The sequence below is a fragment of the Paramormyrops kingsleyae genome, chromosome 22, assembly GCF_048594095.1.
Source record: "Paramormyrops kingsleyae isolate MSU_618 chromosome 22, PKINGS_0.4, whole genome shotgun sequence".
Lineage (NCBI taxonomy): Eukaryota > Metazoa > Chordata > Actinopteri > Osteoglossiformes > Mormyridae > Paramormyrops > Paramormyrops kingsleyae.
In genome coordinates, this window is record NC_132818.1 from 15,971,208 (window position 1) to 15,994,803 (window position 23,596).

The 23,596-nt window shown below is 46.3% G+C and overlaps 1 protein-coding gene across 1 annotated transcript; it reads right to left on the reverse strand.

Annotated features, from left to right (window-relative positions):
- Positions 1–1,336: 1,336 nt before the first annotated feature.
- Positions 1,337–22,647, reverse strand: lmx1al (LIM homeobox transcription factor 1, alpha-like). The gene is made up of 9 exons (XM_023821920.2): positions 22,500–22,647; positions 18,173–18,257; positions 17,461–17,650; positions 6,644–6,876; positions 6,146–6,306; positions 5,879–5,956; positions 5,159–5,279; positions 4,755–4,907; positions 1,337–4,341 (listed from the first exon to the last, which is right to left on the reverse strand). The coding sequence occupies exons 2-9, from the start codon at positions 18,228–18,230 to the stop codon at positions 4,184–4,186; spliced, it is 1,152 nt and encodes a 383-aa protein (XP_023677688.1). The 5' UTR covers positions 18,231–18,257; positions 22,500–22,647; the 3' UTR covers positions 1,337–4,183.
- Positions 22,648–23,596: the final 949 nt, after the last annotated feature.

Here is a 23,596-nt window from a genome sequence, read left to right on the forward strand (position 1 = left end):
TAAAGAAAGGTTACATTATTTAACCGCTTCTGCCTCACACTCTTGATATGCTTGTTATTCTGTGGATGTGTTTACGTGTGGGGATATATTTTGTGTGTGTGTGTGTGTGTTTGTGTGGGGGGGGGGGCAGGTATATATTTCATTGTGGGGACAAAATGACCCCACGATGCCTTAAAAACCTGTTATTGTGGGGACCGTTTATTCAGTTCCTGCAAGATGAAACTCGATTTTATTAAATTCTGTGACTGCAATCAAAAAACTAAAAATGCCAAAAGTCTTGTATTTTTATTGGTTACTTATGGTTAAGGTTAGGGCTGGATAGGGGTTAAGGTTGTCTTTGTCGGGACTAGGGTTGTTCCCAAAGAAATGAATGGAAGGTCCCCACAAACATTTGAATACAAACGTGTGTGTGTGTGAGAGACAGAGAGTAGCTTCAGTGCTGTTGCGTATGTCAGTGCCACCCTCTGTTCTGAGAGTTGATACCAACATATCAGTCATGCTTAAAGGGGCCTTTGTTTTACTCTACATGCAAAAAGTTAAACTGCTACCTCCTCAAATTATTCTGCAAAATGCCTCACAGGTTGCTTTTGTAATCAGACAGACAAACATTTTTTTTTCTGAGGAAGATTGAAAATGGCCAATCGGCATCCAGGAAAGGTATTGGTTAGAGCAAAGGGATGCAGATCATGGCTCGTGGCACACGTGCAAGCATCACCAGGGTGTGAGATCACGACTGGACTGTGGGAGTGTTCCCAAGCAGGCAACCTAAGGGTTCTGCTCTTGGAAACAAGCACAGAAAAAATGAAGGGTTCACGGCCAGGGCTGGAGGCTGGAATCACGCTGTATTGGAAGGGTGTACAGATGACAGACATCACACTCGAGCAAGGAGACGGACCCGAAACATGAAGCCACCTGCGAGTGTCAATGGCCCACCCAGGGGGGGGGGGGGGGGGTGTCCATCTGCCCCTCCCTCTCAAAGTCCCCAAATTCCTACCCCCTAGTGCAACCCATTCTCTCGCAGAGATGGAATTTTCAGGTCCAGAAAGTAAAAATCCAGACCAAGATTTTGTTCCATCCAACCAGTCGAGCACTCTGTGACTGTGACTCTTTATACTCAACTGTTTGGTTGAAACAAAATCCTGGTCTGGATTTTGCACGTCTGCTCTCTGCAGAAGGGGACACAGCTCCTTTCGCCAAACACACACACACACACGGGCAGACTGATCCCAGTTTGGAGGGAAACCTGGAAAATGATTCTCTCTCTGCCCCGGGCTGGGGCTCCTCACGGAATCGTCCGACGCCATGCAGGCAATCATTACGCATCCACGTCACACCATGCGGTAACATAAATACTTCAATACAGATGAATTTGAAAATACAGGCACAAGAAAACAGTACAAAATACTCCACCAGGGGGCTCTGAGGGACGTGCGATGGCTTTCAAGTACAAAGCAATAAAACGGCACCAACACTGGTAGCTATAAGCTTATCTACAGTAATAACACAGTCTTTTATTTTACACCAGAATATGCTATGTTCCCGTTCGATTTTGACTTCCTTCTCATGAAACTTGTTTGTCCGAGTGCAGCTGGCCGTTTCATGCGAATGACAGAACATTCCAGAAGGTTTCCCATGTGCCTCCTCCTCATTCGTTAAAAAAAAAAAAAACCCTGTGAACCTTTATTTTTCACCTTCTTGCTAACCCTGTGACCGAGTGTGACCCTGTGACCCTGGTTACTTCTGTCCTTGCTGAAGGACAGCAACGTTGTGCTTGCTCTCAGAAAGTGTGAACGCTTGTTCCAGTCCTTCCCTATTGTAACGTGAATCCCACTTGAATCCTTAAGCTTAGTGGCAGTCTTTATCCTGACCAGCTCAATTAACAGGGGTGTATATAGCTGTGGAGCCAAAGGGACACTGGGCCCAGCCGAAAGCTGATTGGTCCCCAGAGTGCCCCGTCCCCTGTCAATCACCGATTCAAAGCACATCATTGGCTAATGATAAGGCTGGCCTCTCACCCTTTCAATCAACAACCAAACTTAACTACCATAACATAAGCCAAAAGCTACTCTCAGCGTTTTTATATAATCATAACATAAGGAATCACTTTAACTGGATGCCTCTTGGAAATGTGTCTGGGTAAGTTCAGTTTAATTCTTGTCAAAACCTTTATAAATACAGAACAACCAAAGTAGTTACAAATGTCATTTAAAATATTCTGACACAAAGCATAATAACACTGTGGCACAAGCGTTCACAAGGAGTTCACTAGGAAATGGAATCCCCCTGCTTCTGGACTGAATACCCTGAGTGCACACTCATTTCCTCACTTCAAATCTACACTAAGTGTGCACTACCACCCTCACTACCACCTTAAGTGTGCACTATCACCCTCACCCTCAAACTACACTTGGTGCACAATCTAGTCCTCACTGTAAACTGACAGTACACTACCTTAGGTGCACACACAATTGTCACCCTAAACCTACTCTTGGTGCAGTCAGGCTAGTTTGAGGGTGAGTATTATAATACACACACTATAATCCTCACCCCAAACTACTCTTTGTACACGCTGATCTTCAGCCTTCGGTACAGCGACTGCATGACCCTGTAGAAAATCCAGACATCACTGCCCATGAAGATCTTCAGATCGCTTACTTCACTTTGGCTCAATCAACGTATGCACCCCCCTTAGAGTACAGAACAACCCCAATCAAATACACGTTTTCACACTCATGAGCGCTAGAAATAATTTTTCTGCAGAAGACTCCCTAAAACAGGGTTACACCACTCCAGTCCTTTTGATTGGCTCCTGATGCACAGTTCTAACACCACACAGAGGCTACTCACTATCCAAATAACTACTTAAATAAAGCAATTAAGTACTGAGGTTGAGTGGATGTGGCACACCACCCCGGACCAGAACCGGAGCTGTTTACCCTCAGCCCAAACCGGACCCGTACACATGTGCTATTAACCATGAGACCTTTACCTCATCTCCTGCCACCGGTACCACCAGTGAAATAACCCGCCCATCCCATAATGCAATGAGGCATTTCAAAGTGACCCCCCTCCCCCTGTATCCGCGAACCCTCTGAACAGCCACCCCTGACAAGGGTCTGCTCTGATGTGGCCAGAGGTAGATTAATAGTCCTCGGGTGGGACGGAATCTCAAACACGCCCAGACGGGAGCGCCGATATATAAAAACCGCCCTTTGGCCGGCCGTCTCTCTGCCTGGAATGCCTGGCTCGTTGGACCGTGAATTATTAAGTCCTGGGGTCACGGTACTGCCTCTGGATCCACCGCAGTCATCTCCTGCTCAGTCTGCCGGGATCATTTCCGCTGTGTGTTGGGGGACGGGGCAGGCTGGAGAAATGCCCGTCGCCACCAAAGGCCGCCTTACCTAAACCAATCCAGCAGTTTCATTTCTAATGCAAACACGTCCATTTCAGCAGTGCTTGACTTCTCTAGGGTTTGGCTGGATTTGCACTTGATTTAAAACCTGAAACCCCCAGGTAAAGAAGCCTCCTGTTTCGATAATTGCGTGACAATCGGATACCAGCGCACCCTGCAGGTCTGGAGGACCAGGGCTTGATTTCCTGTGGGCTCCGACGGTCCTGTGCATGGAAAAGCCGGGGAGGATCCTTGTAGACGGAGGCCAAAACGGCCGGCAAGTCCATCCGTGTTTCACACGAGTGTCTGAAGTGCTGCATCTCTCAGTGAGGGGCTGTCACCATAAGAGCAGTGTTTGGAAACACCAGGAGTTCTGTGAGAAATGCTCAGTGATGAATATGAAGGTGTTTTAGTTAGGATGCTCTTCACAGTCTACAGGACAATACATTTTTCAGATATATTTACGGTTTCATCAAATGGTGTTTCCAGTGCTAAGCTAGTCAAGCTAGTTGGGGTTCAGGATACATTCACGTTACATTGCAGGGTTTGCATGAAGTGTTTTACAGACACATTTTCAATGGGTCCATTGACACAAGGTTCTCCAACCATTTAAAATGGGGCGTGTGATCTTTTGGGAGTCTCTGGACTGTCGTTAAGGTGGGGGGTCCTTTAAAAAAAAAAAAAAAAGGAACAGGAGGCAAGAATATGTGAGGCTTGTCCACCACCTCAGGTTGGGTAGATGATGCAGTTTGTTACGGAGGGGTTGGGGGGGAAAAAGCAGGGGTCTGGGGGTCAGGAGGTGAAGTAGGAGTTCTGCATGGAGTAGAGGCGATCGATGGGGTTCCCCACCCTCCCTGCCAGAAGTCCTCCCTCCGCCGTTGCCAGGAGACAGTCGCCAAGGTGACTCAGGCTTCCGTCGCTGTCAAGGTCGTGGAACACTGTCTCCGAGTCTGGGATGAAAGGAGAGAGGAGGGAAGAGGAAGTGAGGACAGTGGAGAAAATAGGTTTGGCACCTTGGGCCGGTTCTGCATTGACTTCCCCGAATGACGAAGCATTACAAGGTCACTTGCGGTGTGGACAAAGAGGCTGAGATTGAGACCTGATTAGTGTGACATTTGACCGGACATGTTACAGCAGACATGAGGTTAACGAGGCAGACAGGAGGTGATGGAGGGGAACGTGGCTGGTGGGAGGGGGGAGGGAGGAGATCTGATGTTGGTCATGCTCCAGTACTCATGTGTGGACACCAGCGCAGAGGTCAAAGGTCACAGTGAGTTATAGATACCCCAGGACTGAGCTCTCAGTGAAGGTAACGTCCAGAAAGGCGTGTGTGTGAGGTCTAGGCCCACTTGGGACTCCTCACCGTAGTGCAGCTGCCCGGGTCCAAGCTCCGGCGGCGTGAGCCCGTGGCGGAACGGCTCGCCCCCGTATATGTTGGGGTCCAGAGCCAGCAGCTGCTGCCGTGGCAATGAGGGGTATGGCATCAGCCCGTCCAGGCCGTGACCACTGGAGCCATCTGGAGAGAGAGAGCGAGAGAGAGAGCGAGAGAGAGAGAGAGAGAGAGAGAGAAATGAACAAGGACTTCAGATTACTGCCCAGCTGGGACATAATTATTATTTATTATTTTCATATATAATGAGACAGACACTCATGTTGTATATAATCATACAGATTGAGGGAGGGGCTTTCTCAAGCAGGATTCCGCTGACTCCTTCCCGTAACTGTAACCGTAACCGAGGTTGGGACCGTGACCGTGTCAGGTCTCACCTTCGCTGTCGTCGTTGCTCTGCCGGCCCCCGCGACTCGGCCCCCGCCGCCCCCCCCCCAACTGCTCTTGCTCCTGCTGCTGCTGTTGTTGCTGTTGCTGCCGCCGGGCGATCTTCTTCATCTGGGACAGACACACACAGGCACACTCAGGTGCGTCAAACGCAGCACGCACACACTGCGCTATTCACAAGCCCGGACACTAAATATCACAAACGGATGGAACAGCTACAGACACACATACCGAAAAATACAAGCACATGTAAACTGGCGATTTGAAACACACAAGTACTAATGCAGCTGGGAAAATGGTCAAATGAGAAAACCTAAACTTCCTAAAAAGAGGTGTAGAGTCGGTGTGTGCATGTGTGTTTGTGGGCACTGCGTACACAAATGTGTGTGTGTGAGTATGCGCATGTGTGTGTATGTGTGGTGCATGTGTGTGTGTGTGTGTCTGGGTGTGTGTGTATGTGTGGTGCATGTGTGTGCGTGTATGTGTGTGTGTGTGTCTGGGTGTATGTGTATGTGTGTGCGAGCGGGTTTACCTGTCTAGGTGTGTGTGTATATGTGCGTGTCTGGGTGTGTGTATGTATATTTGTGTGTATGTGTGTGTGTCTGGGTGTGTGTATGTATATTTGTGTGTATGTATGTGTGTGTATGTGTGTGCGTGTCTGGGTGTGTGTGTATGTGTGTGCGTGTCTGGGTGTGTGTCTACTTTTTTACCTTGGCTCTCTGGTTTTGGAACCACACCTGCACGACTCGCACAGTCAGACCAGTCTCAGCTGCCAGGGTCTCCCTGACCTGAGAGACAGAGAAGACAGAGCTGGGAGGAGCGTGTGTGTGTGTGTGTGTGTGTGTGTGTGTCTGAGAGAGACACACACACACTGCCAGTGCATTGAGCAGTGTGTCTCTGTGTGGCTGCCTGTATACATGCATACGGCTGCATAAAAGCACCCAGCCTGAGCTGCGCTGTGAGTGACGGACACGCACCTTGCGGCAGGGCTTGGACGACACCTCGAAGGAGGCCTTAAAGGCGCGGCGCTGCTGCGTGGTCAGGATGGTCCGCGGCCGCTTGGAGCGCTTGTGCTCCTTCGCGTCGTCGCCGCCCTTCCCCAGAGAGCCGCCCCCTCCGTCCTCGTCCTCGCTCTTCACTGTGCACGGGACCAGCGCATTTCAAGGGAAAGCAGCATGTTTACGCAGCAAAACAGCGTAAATAGTGGGAATGTGCCATGCATCAAAACAATGCATATTTACAGTGATTTCAAAATAACATCCTTATTTGGAAAAAAAAATGTGTATAAACAAAGTATTAGCATTATACGTCCAGGCAGGCTAAGAAAATGTTCTGAATTCCTCATGCCATATATATTACTGTAATTATGGTAATGATCCACTGTAGCTAAAATGACAGCTGAATCATACCTAATTTAGCGCCTATTTTGTGTGTCTGGGTCTGGCCCGCCGAATTGATTGGTGCATGCAGGTCACCTGACTCGGTGGGGGCGGGGCTGATGGCCGCCAGCATCTCGCGCTCCTTCTCGTAGTCGCCCCTGCAGAGCAGCTGCCCCTCCTTGAGGACGAACTCGTCGCCGCGCTGCAGGCGCCGCTCACATTCGCAGCAGCTGAAGCAGCCCAGGTGGTACACCTGGCCCAGCACACGCATGATGAGCTCCGAACGGCCGATCACCTGCAGGCAAGAGCTGCACTTCCGCACAAAGAGCCTGCAGCCAAGCGGGGGTGAAAAGGGGGTGAAAAGGGGGGGCGGGCTTATACTTAGATACTTCATGTCACATTATACCAGTATTTCCCAATCCAGTCTTGGGGGACCTGCAGACAGTCCACGTTTTTGCTCCCTCCCTGCTTCCGAAAGGGGGAAGCAAAAATGTGGACCGACTGTGAGTCTCCGAGCACTGGATTGGGAAACACTGCATTATACAGGTTTTGGGGCAGTGTGTGGCTCTGTGCCTGTGATTCAAATCCCAGTGTTAGCAGAGTGGTTTTACTTGTTGGGCGCTTGAGTGAGGCCCCTAACTGTGTCACCCTGCCTTTTTGAATGTAAATAGCTTTGAATAATAGCTTCTGCTAAGTAAATAAAATGTAAATGTATTCTCCTGTAATCATGCTAAGGACACCTTTAGAGGAGAATAGTATTCATCCAGTGAGATGTCTAATGAAGCACTGCAAACCAGCCCTCAGGGATCCCCAGACAGTCCACATTTTTGCTCCCTCTCATTTCCTAGCCAATCAGAAACACCAAATACCTAGTATGGGTGTACTGGGAGCTGGGAAGGAGCACAAATTTTGACTGTCTGAGGGTGCCCCAGGACACTGGTGTAAAGAATGCAGAAAGTCCGGATCCTGCTGCAGAGCAGCTCGGCTGAGCTGGAAAGAGTCTCGGTAACGTGGTCCAGCCCTGTGGGCCCCTGGAGTGGAGGCTGGAACATCTGCCCACCAGGTGACATAAGCAGCCGCTTAGGGCGCCACTTTCTGAGGGCGGGCCGCAAGCCGATGCCACATTATCCCACATGGAGCGCAAAGTGACGCTTCCTGCGACGGAATTTAGCTGGTTAGTTTGGTACAGCGCCGTGTGCGGGGCGGCTCCGAGGACAGCGCTGTCACCTCACGCCACCCACGCTGGGGACGCTCGGTGTGCGCGGCTGCATGCTCTCCACGTGCCATGGGGCTGAAGGCTGTCCCTAAATTGCCTGTAGTGTGAGATTGGACTGGAACCCAACCTGGTGCCCTGGGCTGCCTGGGATGGGCTCCAGCCCCCGTGACCAGGACGAGCAGCCAGAAGATGGATGGACTCCTCGCACAAGTCAGTAACAATATTGAGAAACAAACCCAAGGCAGTGGAGTCAGGAACTGGCAATAATGACCCAGCAGAGAGTCACAGACTTAACTGCTCCGTTAAGTAATTAGTCAAATGGTCACATCACTCTGTCAAATGATAATTAAAACGGGGAGAGTAACGGCGATTCGGCCTTGGGGGTCGGTGCTGAAGGTCATTCAAGGTCGTGAGGGTGGGGGGGGGGGGGTGATGAAGCATCTTCCTGCCTCAATATCACGCCAAGATCCGGATTCACCTAAAGCTTCGGGTGTAAACAGAAGCTTTGCTGTCTCTGGTAGAGCGTCCCCTGCCTGTAACTCCTGGTACTGCGGCTTTAAGGGGCTTGGGCTGGAGATCCCGCGGCCCTCTTCTGAGACAGGCTTTCAGAACACCAGGATGAGTCAGAGTCTGACCTGGGGTCACTTAAGAGCCCCAAGCCTGTGACCCGTCAGCACTGGAATGACCCTCCCGGTCCTGGGCTTTATCTCCCCACACAAAGCAGACCTTCCCAGCTCCAACCTTCCACAATCCCCACTCTCTATTCCGCATTTTAATCATGCAGAGCCTTTAATTAATTATGTGCCACAGAGCTGATGATTAAATTCTGGACGTGATTTGATGCTCCCCCCCCCCACCCCCCGACATTTCGGAACTATGGTTTTTATTAAGCATTTTAAAATCTTTATATTGATAAAAAAAAATGTTTAATTTATAATGCTGCATTATTTATTTATTGTTGATGCAGTGAATGATGAAGTACTATGACTTCTATCCCACGGAAATCAGTAGCCAGAACAATTAGCTGAATTCATTTCCACTGCTGGCTTAGGACATAGAATAACGCCGGTGGGTCACTAGGTCTGCAAGACATATTCAGTAATTTCTCGTGACGACCTCTCATTGTGGGAACAATAAGGTGTAACGTGTCTTAATGAACACTAGGGGGCGGTAGCTGACTTCAGTTTGAGGAACAGTGACACTACATTAATACCAAAATAAGCCAACTACTATTTTTTTGCATGCAAAAATGCAGACAGAAAATTGTCTGCTTTTTAGATGACCTGTGTATCTCATTCCCTTTTCTCTTTCCTGTATATGTGCATGTGTGTATATATATATAATATTATATATATATAATATATATATATTATATATATAATCACAGACCAATACAAATAACCTGATATAGGCAATTGACTATATTGACTGAGTGATAAGTAGATTATATTATATACATATATATATTGATTCAAGATTCAAAGTTTTATTGTCATATGAACAAGTGCAATGTACAAAGTAGTATGACATTCTCGCTTGACTTCCTTCTCTACATACTGCAGAAGTCACACCTTTCCATCGGTTTCAATTCATTCTTTTCTTCGAGTCCCAAGCCTTGGACAGAGAGATCTGATCCGGCCTGCTCAGCCTGCTATCAGCCGAACCCTCACCAGGAGAAGCGATGTAGATGATGATGAAGATGATGATGAAGATGATGATGACACTGATTTCAATATGTTCTCAATCCCTTGATTTTCCCAACCCTTTTCATCTTCTTCTCAAATCCTTTGTGTCCCCCCCCCTTGCATTTTCTGTCACCGTTCCCTGTTCTCCCAGCCCCCCCCACCCCACCCCACCCCACCCAGTGAAACTAATAAAGATGGGATTAATTAGATTGTTGTTTAAACAGTGCGAAGCCCCAGACAGACGCTGTAAACTCATAAATAGGGATTGAGGATGCCATGAGGTTAATCTCTACCCACTCCCCGCACGTCACTCTCACACACTCGCCGCCGACCGTCCGCAAGGCCACACCGCCGCTATTAATTACAGATTAATCATCGATTCGTGCTATTGCAGCCGTCCGTTTGTGGAGGACCGGGGGGGACTTGGTGGAAGAGTGACCTGCGAGCCCGTGTGTTCAGGACATGTGTGCGTGTGACCCTATAAAATGGGCAGAATCAGCAAATACGATAAGAAATTCACACAGTACCAGAACGCGCTGAAAGTGCACAGGCCCCCCAAGCAGATTACTGAGCACATCGGCGGGTTCCTGTTTACACACACACACACACACACACACACACACACACACACACACACACACACACACACACACATACACACACACACACACTGTGGCACATTCTCACACACAAGGCAACGGCAGCTTGCCATACAAACCATCTACGACAAAACGCATATAACAATATGACAGACGTTAAAAACGCTCAGTAGGACACAGGATGGGATGGGGAGAGCGGGAGGAGGAGACTGGGAAAGAGGGAATGGCAGAGGGAGGGGTGTGGAAGACCCCGACCGCGAGTGAAGAAGGTGTCGCTCCCCAAATCCGGCTGAGGGGGGACGGAGCCAGGTCGCCTCACTAAACCCTCTTAGCTCGGGCCGTGAGACGGTCCGGACCAGAATGCAGCTGCTCCGTCCCAGCCCGTCTGCCAGTCAGCCGGGGCGCCCCCCACATGCCATGTGACAGCGCACCCCCGCCGTGAGCCACACCTGTACCCACTGCACGCCGACCACCCGAGGGGGCTGCAGGTGTGGACAAGCCTGACCCGCTTTATGAGGGAACTTTGCTTTTCTCTAAGACCAGATGTAGGGTTTCAACACCCGCAATGGAACCAATGTTGTACTGGTGTGTGTCTATAGATAAGATTAACTTTGTTGATTTTGGGGGGGGTGGTTGTGGAAAGAATCAATTCAGTATGTAAGCAGAAGGAGAGCTATGAGACTGAAGCACAGAGTGACAGGCCGTTGTGGGGGTCGGGGGGGGGTTGATAGAGAGAAGTAGATCATTGGGGTATTTTTTTTTCTTTCTTAAATCGATTATAATCTCTCCGCTGGTCGCAGACAGGCAGCAGGCCGCCTCCGTGTGAGGAGATACGAATACAGATGGCTGGGCTGGCTGGGCTCTTTACACACTGACAGGTTTTGCTGCTCACATTCTCCACTAAACGGGGCTGTCTGATCACCCCCCCCCCCCCCCCAGGTGGCTCTGTTCTAAGTGTGACATGTGAGCCCATGAGTACTGGGACGATGGGCTCAAACTGAGCCTGGGGGTGTCTGTGCTTCAGATGGGGGGAAGTTACCTACTGCAGGCATGTGTGTGTTTGCGTGTGCGTGTGTGTGTGTGTGTGTGTGCATGCGTGTGTGTGAATGTGTGTCGAGAAAGGAATGCTGGGAGATTTTAATAACACAGAAGCAGTACAGGGAGATTTAATAAAAGGAGATGATGTGATTACTGAACACTGGCTCTGTGCCACCTACACTCACAGAGCAATATCCGCTCTCGCTGTTTCGCGCGCGCACACACACACGCACACACACACACACACACACACACCGTGCCAGGAATCGCTGAAAGGCACACAATGCGGCAATAAAACTACAGAACCGGAGAGATGTTACATAATGGGATGTGCAGTGGTGATGAGGAAGATTGCCTGGACCATCATCTCCCTCTCTCCATCTCACAGCCCCAGCCACAGGCCCCCTCCGCGCCCCTCAAAGCCATCTGCTTCCCCCCAAAACAATAACTTCCAAGACCCTAAACTGCTCACATAAGGCCAGTCTGTCCAGGGTGATGAAGCTGGGGAAGCCCATGGGCCCATAACCCGGATGTTATAGGTTCGAGTCCCAGAAGGAACCCCCTACCCAATGCCCGCATGCATGACACCCACCTTGAGCGACACACCCTGCCATCCGCACTACCGAAAACCGCTGGTCGCTTTTGGAAAGAGGCACCAAAGACGTGACTAGAATCACATTCTCACAGAAGTTTCCTGCAGCCATTGTGTGGCACCCCCTGCGGATGCTCATATAACCTGACCACACGCGTCATCTGGGACTGTGTGCGACGCCGTTCATGCCTAGCCGCCATCATTGCTACGTGACCCATCCCCCCCAAGTCTGCTGATTCCAATGTACGAGTTCCACCAGGGTGTTGGGTCAAAGCCCGAGGCCTGCGGTGCTGGATTTCACGCCGCCATCGCGTGTGGTCATGAGATTTGCCGGACCTCAGCAGCCAATGCGAAGGTCCTCTTTTGGCCATGAGCGTCCCTGCACTTCTCTCCGTTACGAGGGTGGTGTGTGTGTATGTGAGTGACTGCATGTGTGTGTGTGTGTGTGTGTGTGTGTGTGGTGGGTAAGACTAGTGCTGTTGGTTTAGATAAAACAACTAATCCCTGAGCCACCAGGACGCAATATCCTGTCTGGCCGTTTCTCATTTCCTGTCTTCTGCCGGAGCAAAAAAAAAAGGGAGGGGGGGGGACTCCTCGTTGCCTAAGAAACAGAAGATACAGCAAATCTGTTTGAGAATGTCAATGGTGTTCTCCCCCCCCCCCCCACCCCCACCCCCCCGGCTCCCGCCTTTTTGTTGCGCCTTTTATTATTCCAGATTTAATAAAACCGAGGCAAGCAGCTCGTTCTGCCATGAAACATTTATTAGCTGCCTGTAATGAAATTGTTGTTGGGGGGGGGTGGGGGGGGGCAGGGACTCACGCATATTATGCAAAACAGCAGTAATAATACAGGAGAGGGGGTAAACTCACCCCCCCCCCAGCCTGCACATCTATTCATATCCCTCCTTATAGGTCTCTTATTTCCAACTTTCTTTCCATCTTTTCTTTTTTCTCCTCTCCTCTCCTCACCTCTCCCTCGCTCATCTTTCTCTCTCTCTCTCTCTGTTCTTCTCCGCTTCCTTCCCCCACCACCTCTGCCTTGTTTCTGCCTCAGTTTTGCCAGCTGATGCTCCAGACAGAGAAGTGTGCGCCCCGGTACTTGGCGTGGTTCACTGGTGCCTCCATGTTGGGAACTTTCTAGATTTGCGGCCTGCCACAGGTCACCAGTGGCCACCGACGGCCACCCGAGCCACAAACCAGACCCTGCCAGCCTCTAACTCGGTGCTCAATCGATTCACTAACTGAAGTCTTGCATTAGCTGGCAATTGACGCATCAGGGTTCTGCTGAGACCCTCTGAAGGTGGTATCATGGATACTTGCTCCGGAGCTGGGCAAGAGAGATAACGACTAGTCAAGGGAAATGAATCTCACATCCATACTAATTTATTACGCTGAGCAGGGCCTAACTCCAAAGCAACTGTCCTTCGGGTCTGCATACACTTATCGTTCCAGCCAATGAGAGCCCTGTGCAGGTTTACCATGTGACACCTGTGCCTCTATAGGTAAACAGAGCTACAAGATGGGCGTGGTGGCCACTGTAACTCCTTTGGGACCTCAGCCTGTGTGGGGACCTCTGTTTAGCAAAGACGTGGGTAATTAGCATCCCCCGCCCCCCCCACCCCCACCCCGTGTGCCTGAGGCAGAGAAGAGGGGTGACAATTAAGAGCAAACGAGAGATAAAGGAGGGAGATAAACGGATTGGTGTCATTGCGACTATCAATCTCACAGAGGAGCGGAAATGAGGTTTACATCAAAGAAATATGATTAAGAAGCAGACAGTGATGAACGAGGCCAAGGGGAAGGGGGTAAGGGGTAAAAGATTAAGAGGGGGATGGTGGGGTAGTGAAAAGGAGAGGGGGCAAGACTGAGGAGGAGAGGAACGAAGGATCGGGGAACAGAGAACGGCAGAGGGGATGTGAGGGAGAAGGCAGGGCTGTGGGGTTTCCGGCAGGATCGACATAAGCTCGCATTCTGCCACCCCGCTGCAATGTGGCATCCTGCCAGACGGGGGAGCTGTTCCTGAGACGTGCGGTGTGTGGTTTAAAAACGCCTGGCGAGTTCCGGTTAAAGGTGTGTTATCTCTATTCCCAAATTCCCTTCCGCAAATCCTCGACAGAAACCGCTTCCCAAATTTAGCGCGATTATCTCTTAATTCCGAGAAAGAGCGTGACATACGGAGAGGTACACCTTGTTCGGGACGTCTGCCTGTCAGCGTAATCCCTGTTACGGGCAAAATAGCTCGCAAACACGCTTGATATTTGTGAGAACGTAATAGCTTAGTCAGGACCAAGCTGTAGGTACGACTCAGTTCTGCTGATCCCCCCCCCCCACCCCCCGCAGTCAGAGTTGGTCTGGTCCACTATCAGCGGCTGTGCCCCTGCAGAGTGAATCATTAAATCCCATGTATTGCAATATCTGCCTGCTCCTGGGTCTTGGCTCTCGTAGCACAAGGAATGTGGGGGTTCAGGACACGGAGGGGGATGCTAGGCCCCGCAGCCCCAGACTAGAGTAATTTTCTGCCTGGGTCCCAGGCTCTGTGCCCTGGGGCATATGGGCTTTATTGGTCTGGGACATGCTCCTGCTGGGAGAGTGATGTGGCTGTTTGCATTTGCCATGTAAGTCGGTACGAAAAAGGGCAGACAAAACGTGCGCGCGTCTGTGCGCGAGACGGACAAAGAGATATGGAGCCATTGTGCGTGTTTTTAGTGCGCGGTGGTGCTAATGTTAGCGTGGGAGCGTGCTGGTGTGTGTCTGTTTGTGAAGGTGCGTGGGGTGGCGCCGGTGAAGAAGAATGAAAAAATGCGAAAAGGAGGGCAAGAAGAACGGGAAAAAAGAGAGGGAGGGAGAGGTGGAGGATGGAATGGTGGCGGGGGGGGGGGGGGGGGAATTGCACGGCAAGATAGAGATAGAGAATGTTTTGACAGAGGAAGGAGATCAAAGACGTTTAAACGTTTGAGACAAAGGCAAAAGGGAAAGAGTGAGGAAGAAAAGGATGGATGCGGAGGAGAGGGAGACAGATGTTTGGTAATTTAGTTATTTACTGCTGAGTGAGTCAGTTCAATATGTCTCCGGATAGTTTGAGTTTGTTCATGCTGGGTCTGTTTTATAATTAACATAAATGGGAGAGAGAAAATCTGGAAGTATAATTAAGATTTAGACGTCCATCTTCACAATATGATTTCTATATGTGTATTTATGGTTATTTTGGTACATATATGCAACATATGTTTCATAGTGTATCTGGATGCTTCTTAATATACATACTTGACCATACTTGTGTTCTCATGGACCCGTTTTATGTCGTCTTCCACTGCTGAAGACCAGTTTCATTACTAAGAACACAAGTACAGAGGATCTTGGTCTTGCTCCACCCCAAAAATCAAGGATACCTCAGTTGCATCCTCACCAAACGAGACCAATCCCATGATTCATTGCGCCCCAAGTTCGTTCTTGGGAGACAAGTTAGTGAGACCGGTCTTGCCAAAACCACGAGTATGGTCTTTGCGTTCTTGGTATTCCGGAAACACCCTCTGTGTTTCAGTTGAGACAGAGTCCATAACTTGTTGGACTCCATGCATTCCATCGCTTGGAAACGGGCATCACTGTCACCCAATGGGACAGTTGTGGTTAACAGTGTGGCCAGTGAGGTTCACTGTATCCGCACTGGGTGTAGCCAGTGAATCCAATTGATCAGAGCTGTATAAACCGGCTGTGAGGAAGCACAATAATCGACGCTCTTTAAACTAGGCTGGGCTTGTTGTCCCATCTCTACACACTCACTGTTTCTTTATTGCTGAAGCTGTTTCCTCACTGACCTCCATCCTGTCCCATTGTCGCTCATCTTGTTGAACTTAACGGCGACATAAACTGAATGGTTTTCTGGAACCATGTTTCTGTTAATCAGAATGTGATTTTTTCTTTTCTTAACCCATATTTTGTCAGGGCTTTTCTGAGATCCGATATGACTTTTGACATTTTTTTTAATAACCTGCCACTGTCTCAGTCATGGGTTCCTACTCATGGCCGTGAAACATGCAACAAAAATAAACCATAATTATGATAATAAATAAACCATAATTATGATAATAGTCAACAGGAATAAAGGGAAGCATGATAAGGGAGAGAGAGGAAGGAGAGAGGTCAACCTTCTGAGGTGAAAGCGGTTAGCATCCCCTCCCGAAGAAGTCACACACCTGCCCTGGAGATGCAGCATGCCTCTGTGGGGAGGGGGGGGTGCTGATGGACAGACCGCAGAGAGCACAAGGAGATATTGTTTCTCTTCTGTTCAAGGTCACTGGCAGAGGAACGTGCCAGATCGCTCACTGGGAGACTCAACAACAGGCTCATAAGAGCCGACACAGGCCCCTAAACACACACACACACGCACATGTAGGGTAAACATATCCTTATGGGGACCGCTCATTCATTTCAATGGGGAAAATGCTAACGCCAACTATGACAACCTTAACCCCTACCCAGCCCTAACCATAACCATAACTAACCTAACAAAATACAAGAGTTTTTGCATTTTTAGTTTTTTCTTAGCAGTCACCGATTTTTATAAAATAGAGTTTTCCCTTATGGGGACCAGGACACTGGTCCCCATAAGGGAAAAAAACAGATATTTATCACGTTATGGGGACATTGTGTCCCCATAAGGATAGGTAAACCCGCTCGCACACACACACATGCGCACACACACACACACACACACGCATACACACACATGCACGCACTGGATTGTAATTATATCTTTGTGGGGACTCTCAATTCATTTCTATGGGGAAAACTCTAATCCCAACATGACGACCTTAAACCCTACCCAGCTCTAACCTTAACCACAAGTAACCAAACAAATTATGAGACTTCTGGCATTTTTAGATTTTTCATGGAATCCACAGATCTTTGAAAAATCAAAATAATAGATCACATTGTGGGGGACATTTGGTCCTCACAATGCAATATAAACACAATACACACACACACACACGCACACACATACTACGCCTGGAAAGACCTCCTGATTCGTGTGCTGTTTGCTGGCTGCCTGTCCTTATGGACCCTCCCTGACACACTAATACACACCCCCATTATATGAAGCTCTGATGGTCTGTGTAGATCAGTTGGACCTTTGAACACCATGTCACACGCGCAGCTATGTGTCTACGAATGGCTGCTCTGCCTCCCTGTCTGCATCCCTCCCCCTCTTTCCCGTCTCCCGGTGTGGGAGGCTGTGCAGATGCCGCCCCGCTTGGGGTTGGCCTTCAGCGGGACCCCCATCCCCACCCCACCCCGCTACACATCTGCTCGCTAACAGAGCACACCCCCTGACGCATCAGCCGGCTCGATGACACCCCAGCGGTCTGTGACACGGAGACCCGCACGCTGGTGCGTTCCCTCCCCGGAGCGGCCGATACTCTGAAGGCCGCGAATCCGAGCGACGCCATTCAGACTGGCTTTGTCAAGAGGAGTGTCGCACTAACAAGGAACATGGTAATGGAGTCAGCAAGACACTGTGACGACAGCGTTGAGGCAGCGCTTAGGCAGTGCTGAAGCAACATTAAGGCAGAGTTGAGGCAACATCGAGGCAGCGTTGAGGCAGCACTGAGGCAGCATTGAGGCAGAATCCAGGTTATGCTAAAGGAGCATTAAAGTAGCACTGAGGCAACATTAAGACCAAATTGAGGCAGTGTTGAAGCAGCATTGAGGCAACATTAAGACAGCGCTGAGGCAGGGGGGAAGCAACATTAAGGCAGCTCTGAAATGCAGACAGGGAGCCTTACTTTTCGTAGTCGTGCTTGCAGTACAGCAGGCGGTCACGACAATAGCAGGTCCCACTAAGCGTGCTCAGGCACACGGCGCACTTCACACAGGTCTCGTGCCACGACCGCTCGTTGACGCGCAGTAGGAAGCGGTCCGCAATGGGCGACTCGCAGCCCGCACACACCTCGCCCGCCGTGCCATGATCCGAGCCTGGACGGGGGAAGGGGGGGACGGAAGCGTGAGGGAGAGGTGACCATGACAGGAGAAACCGGTAAGAGGTCACCCACAAATGCTCAGCTCCTCCTGAACTGTAAACAGACTCATAAAATGACAGTTAAACTTTAACCATGTAAACTTTTTGGCATGTTTTCAACATACATAAACATACAGGCCTAAATCAGTGGATAGAAAATCCAGCACATGAATAAAAACACAGTAAGTGTTTACAATACTGTGGGATTGGTTAGGAAAAACCCTGTGATCAGTCTACCAGTTATGTACAAAAACATAAATCATTTGTTTTGTTTTCAATGTTTTTTTTTTTTTTTTAACAGAGGTCCCGTTGGTCACCATGTGACACCAACCACGCAGACGAGAAAGGCAGCTTTTTATATGCAACAAAAACAATGCTGAACAACGAAAATTGGTTTCAGTAATTAGGCGAATTATCCCTACAAATAATTCGCTACAAATATTGGCTCATATCAAGTTGTAACCCTTAAAATGTCTCACCAAAGGGCGTGGTTGATGGAGCCTGCTGAAGACAAGACTGCGTCTCTTCGGTTTTCATCCCGGATCTCCTTACGCCTTATTCTCCCTGAGAGAAAAAAAGAAACACGGTATCATGTATCGTCTATAAACAGTTAGGTGAGCAGAAGCTGGACGCGAAACGGGTTTAAGGTAACTATTCAAGCTGCAGCGTAAAACAACCGACAACAATGTGATTATAAGTATAGAAGTGAGATTCCTAAAGATAAATCACAACGTCGTTATTATTATAGACTATACCAGCGGTAGTTAACAGCCCTGAGAGCATAGGTAGCGCGCAAAGTGCTCGTTAGGGTAGTTTCTTCTTATATTGCTCATTTATTTGTTTACTTTCCTTAAAACCTCGAGTCGGGAGACAATAGTACAATCGAAGTCATTTCGGAATCTCCGCCAAGATCTGGCGGGATTGGGTGAAACCCTTGACCTCTTGTCTTATATACCTAGTGCACAAATCACAAAGCGACCCCGCCATAAATGACCATTATGATCAATAAATTGGAGATTTTTTCCCTGATATTTATTCTTTCTTATAGGAGACTTAGCAAACGACGCATTTTAATTACGATTATATTAATACTACAAAAAACTACTTTGTAGTTTCCCGCTATTAACCATGCTGTTAACGTTAGAAATGCATCGCTTCATGTTTTATAATAAATGTATTTCGTGTTTTTTCCGTTGTGCATTCTTTTTGTTAAAAAATACAAAACAAAACGATACAAATTGATTGCATGATATATCGTTGAAACATTAAAACACCATTAATTATTTTTTAAATATATCGTTAATATATAGGTAAATAAAATGCTTCAATCATTCAAATAAGTACCGTTTTATTTCCAAATATAGAGCATCACCGGTCGATAGAAAACAAATGCGTTAATAAAAAGAAAATCGCTATGAAAGGTAAACGCCAAAATCCTTATGAAGAAATTAAAATAAATCTCAAACAAATACCAAATGCTAGAAAGAAAATCTAATTTTATAATAATGCAAGTTTGGTAATTCAATGGTAATTCATCAAACTGGTATGAAAATGAATAAATATGAATACCTTAATTGATATTTATTAACCATCAATAAATATGAATATATTATTTTGCCGAGGTGTCGGAAATAGTGATTATTTGTGATCTGCAATGCCCTTCAGGATTAATACAGCATCATCTATCTATCTATCTATCTATCTATCTATCTATCTATCTATCTATCTATCTATCTATCTATCTATCTATCTGTGTATAATCAGTAGGATAACATTATGTAATAATGAATTGTTCATTATACAATATAATGTGAAGTTACCTGGTCAATGGTAGAAAAAAAACATATAAATTATCGCATTTTTAATAGGTGTTCAGTTCACTATTCGTTTAACATTGGTAGGTTAAGTTAAAATTTGGTATAATTGCAGAAGTGCGTTAATGTCGATTAAGCAGTTCTGGATGTTTAATTTGATCAAATACGGTTTTCTTCAGAAAATAAGACACAGCTTTTGTATGGGAAGAAACGCTCCCGTGCTTATATAGTACCGCAAAGTCTAAGGAGCAATGGGTTAGATTGCTAGCTCATGCAGAACTTGGTCGAACACAAAGCGATGAACATGAGCGTCAAATGTTTTGGGTGGAAATTCTTACCGATGGAATCGAGTTCATTTAGTTTCAAAGCTACCCATTTTCTATCCACTATTCAGTTTGTTCTAATTGGAGATATTAGGACAACAAATTGCGTTAACGGCTTAAAATTTTGCACGTGTGGTCGAAACCATAGGTAACTTCATTACAAAACCTGGACACTTCTCTACTGCCTTAATGGGGTTTACCACGGTCGCTAGACTTGGTATGTAACAAGTTAAAATACCACGTGTGGCTTGTTACACATCTCCTACCTAAGGCAGCGATCACTGAAAGATGAAAAACACCATAAGCGAAATGTTTATGCAAAGATGAAACAGCTGCTGAGAGATAAGGTGAACGTCATTGGTAATATCGACAGGTTAATTAATCATTTTCATAAGTCAACAGCCCATTAAAACAAAGGAACCATTAAGAAAGTAGACTTACTATATTCTCATGTTTTACAGTTATTTGATGTGGAATCTCGTAATCATCTGTATAGTTTTCGTTTCAGGGGCCATAAAGAGCAGCGGTTGCGTTTTAAAATTCTGACACGGCCAAGTGCGAGAGTTAGAGCGCATTTACTTCAGGAAAACTCAATTCGCAGGAGAGTCAAACCAGAGACTGTTTCGTTGCAACACGTTCGACTGATGTCTCAATGTAACAAGTCGGTTTAAGTGAAATATTACATCCGTTTTACTATGACTGGTAAGTAAATTACAGTAGATTAGCAACTCTTTACCTCTTTTAGTAACACATATTGATTTTCATGCATCTGTTTACATCTTTGAGTAGTTTAAGTACATCAAATTTGACAGCATTTGACAGCGTGCCAACTAATTACGGACATAGACAAATTTTATTTTATTCTTAAAATACTGGAGGGTTGTTAACTAATAATTAAAATAATTAAATAATGGGATCGAAGAGCCACTTGCCCTTAATATTTTATTTTATGAGTAAGATCACGATAAATTAATTCGATAAATTAACATCCATGTGTGTTTCATACCTAATCTAGACCCATAAATACCTTTTATTCACATGTACTTAGTTTTTACACTGGTGATTAAAAAGTAATTGTGTGTTATATATTTCCAAATATTTATAGATGGCTGCAAAATATGTCCATCCCTGAAATCAAATGTAAATAAAATGCAAATGAATAAACACAATAATCACAGTACAAAGATCATAATTAATAAAACAATAATATGTTGTCTTTGGTTCGAGCAGGTTATAAAGGGACATAGAAACACAACAATATTTTATTTAACGCAGTGACATCAAACATCGGAGGGCTTGGTTAATGATTGTATGTCTGGGTTTTAAGATAAATTATTTCCACCAGTTTGTTTACGGAGGAAAATTGAATTCGAACTACCTGCAGTAAAGATGAAAGCAATGCAATATTACTAGCAAAAATCAATTAATGTTTTGAGAGTGTTGTGGATACTTTTAATTATTCAACAAGTTGTCTATGGTTTATTCGGCTATTGGCGTGCATTTGAAACAGCTAGGAGTATCTATAATCTGTTACACAAACCCCAAAACTGGGTAATCGCGCACATGTGTGTGTGTGTGTGTGTGTGTTTTACGGTAATAGGTAAAATGCCGACGCAAGTGGTTTAATTGAAGGAATGATAGGTGTGCTGGGGAATTAATTTAACGACATAATGTAGGTTTTTGCCATGTTATTGCCATCGCGCACATTATTCCAGATATATATTTCCCTAGGAGCTACACAACGCGGAAAATGCGCTCGTTATATAATTATTTTTAGTACGACGACAATTAACATCTGTAGCTGTTATATTAACTAGAAATATAATGATAGTCGTCAATCAACTACGGCAATATAACTTTAGCTCAGCCGATTAAATGTGATCAATTACGTATTTATATGCCCGTGTGTCATTCAGTAATAGCGAATAGTTTGTGAAATATTTAAAAATATGGAATAACCTCATTTGTAGAATGCTCCTATGGGCAATATTCACTTGGATTGGAATTGCCTATTTTCAGTAAATAATCCCAAATTCTATTTCACCCCGGACCCGGTACCGGATAAGCTATTGCAAAATGGTTGGATGCAAAATTCTATTTGAAATTTTTAAGGCGCATTAAAAACAGTAAGAAATTACAAGAGTATATCATACGCAGTATTTCGTATCACATCAAAGTTGAAATAGTATATAAAAATACAACCGGGCTGACAAAATACACATATTACTGTAAAAGAAAATAATGCATTGGAAAACATTCATATGTTTGAAAGCTTTACGCATAATATGTAATATTGCTTCTATAATCATTACGCTAGCATAAAAGAGAATAATTTCTCGAGTGACAATAAAACCTAACTCGTCCTGTGCAAATCACGACTGGCAAAAATCCACACGGCTCTCCCTTGCTGTAGAGGGATGAGCGTCAATTCGCGCACAGCGTCTGATGCGCCGATGTAACAGATCGCTTACTTGGGGGCTCAAATAGAGCTATTCCTGTAAACATGCATATACTGTGATTTTTGAAATGGCAGACAGCTTCTGTGTTTTCTCCATGATCGCTGCTAACACGAGAAAGAAGAAAAGACAATAATGGTAACTGTATATGAATTTAAGGAGGGCAAGTTCGCACTGTACCTCTCTACGCGCTTTGGATACCGACGCACTTACCTCGCGAGAGACAGCTCTCCTAGTAATTTCTTCAGGGTGTATAGAAATAGGGACGATAAGAAGGGTGCACCGTTTAACCTGAAGCAAGGCTGCCCTGTTATACTCCGTGTCGGGGAATACACTTATCGTCCTGTACTCCTCTCCGCTGTCTTTGCGCGCAGTTATAGACTCCGCGAGCGCGCACTTGCAGACAAAGCGAGAGGAGGGAGCACTGGGTGGAGAGGGAGGGGTGACTCACGGTATAAGAGGGACAGAGGAGAACCGGAGATGTGAAAGAAATAGTTGGTGTGCTTCGTATGCATGAAGTGAACATTTGTTCAAATTATTGACAGGTTTTAATCAGTTTTTGTTTTGTTTTTTCATGGCATCTAACTCACAGGTCAAAATCGCAGTGAGCTGTGGAGAGTATTAAAATATGTGGCTTTAAAGGTGGAAAATGACATCGGTGTCATTTCTTGGTGTTAAGTTACAGTGAATAAATTCAGCGAAAAGAATTCAGCAAGACGACATCATAGTCGCCACCCAGTTAACCTTATAACAGTAACATTGGCTTCATAAATAACATGATAATTAATATAAAAGTCGCACAGTTTCGGCGGGTTAATCTACGAGACAAATCCATCCATCCATCTATCTTCAAACCGCTTATACTGCTCAGGCTAATCGGAACAGGAAAAATGAATAATACCAATAAATAATAGGCTACAACGTTGATGTGAAACCTTCCAAATCGAACTTGGGGAGAAGCAGTAACAGGAGCGAAATAACTTACAATATTACAATATGTTTTTGATAAAGATGTACAGATATGACAAATATCAGTGGATATTACTTCATATAACGATTGTGGCAGGTGTATGCTGGGTCTGTGTTATAATCGAACGGCTAATTTGAAATGAATAATGATTTCGATATTAGTAGCAATTTCGTACTTACTAACGAGTTACAGATTCTTAAGTATCAGTGTTATTTGTACATTTTTTGAGAAAAAATAGTAACGCGTATTAACTTCGTCCTCTTATGCTGTGCATCTCACACAAAAATATATATCGCTGCACAAATTTATTTCGAATAATTAATCTTTCGGTTGCCCTTCC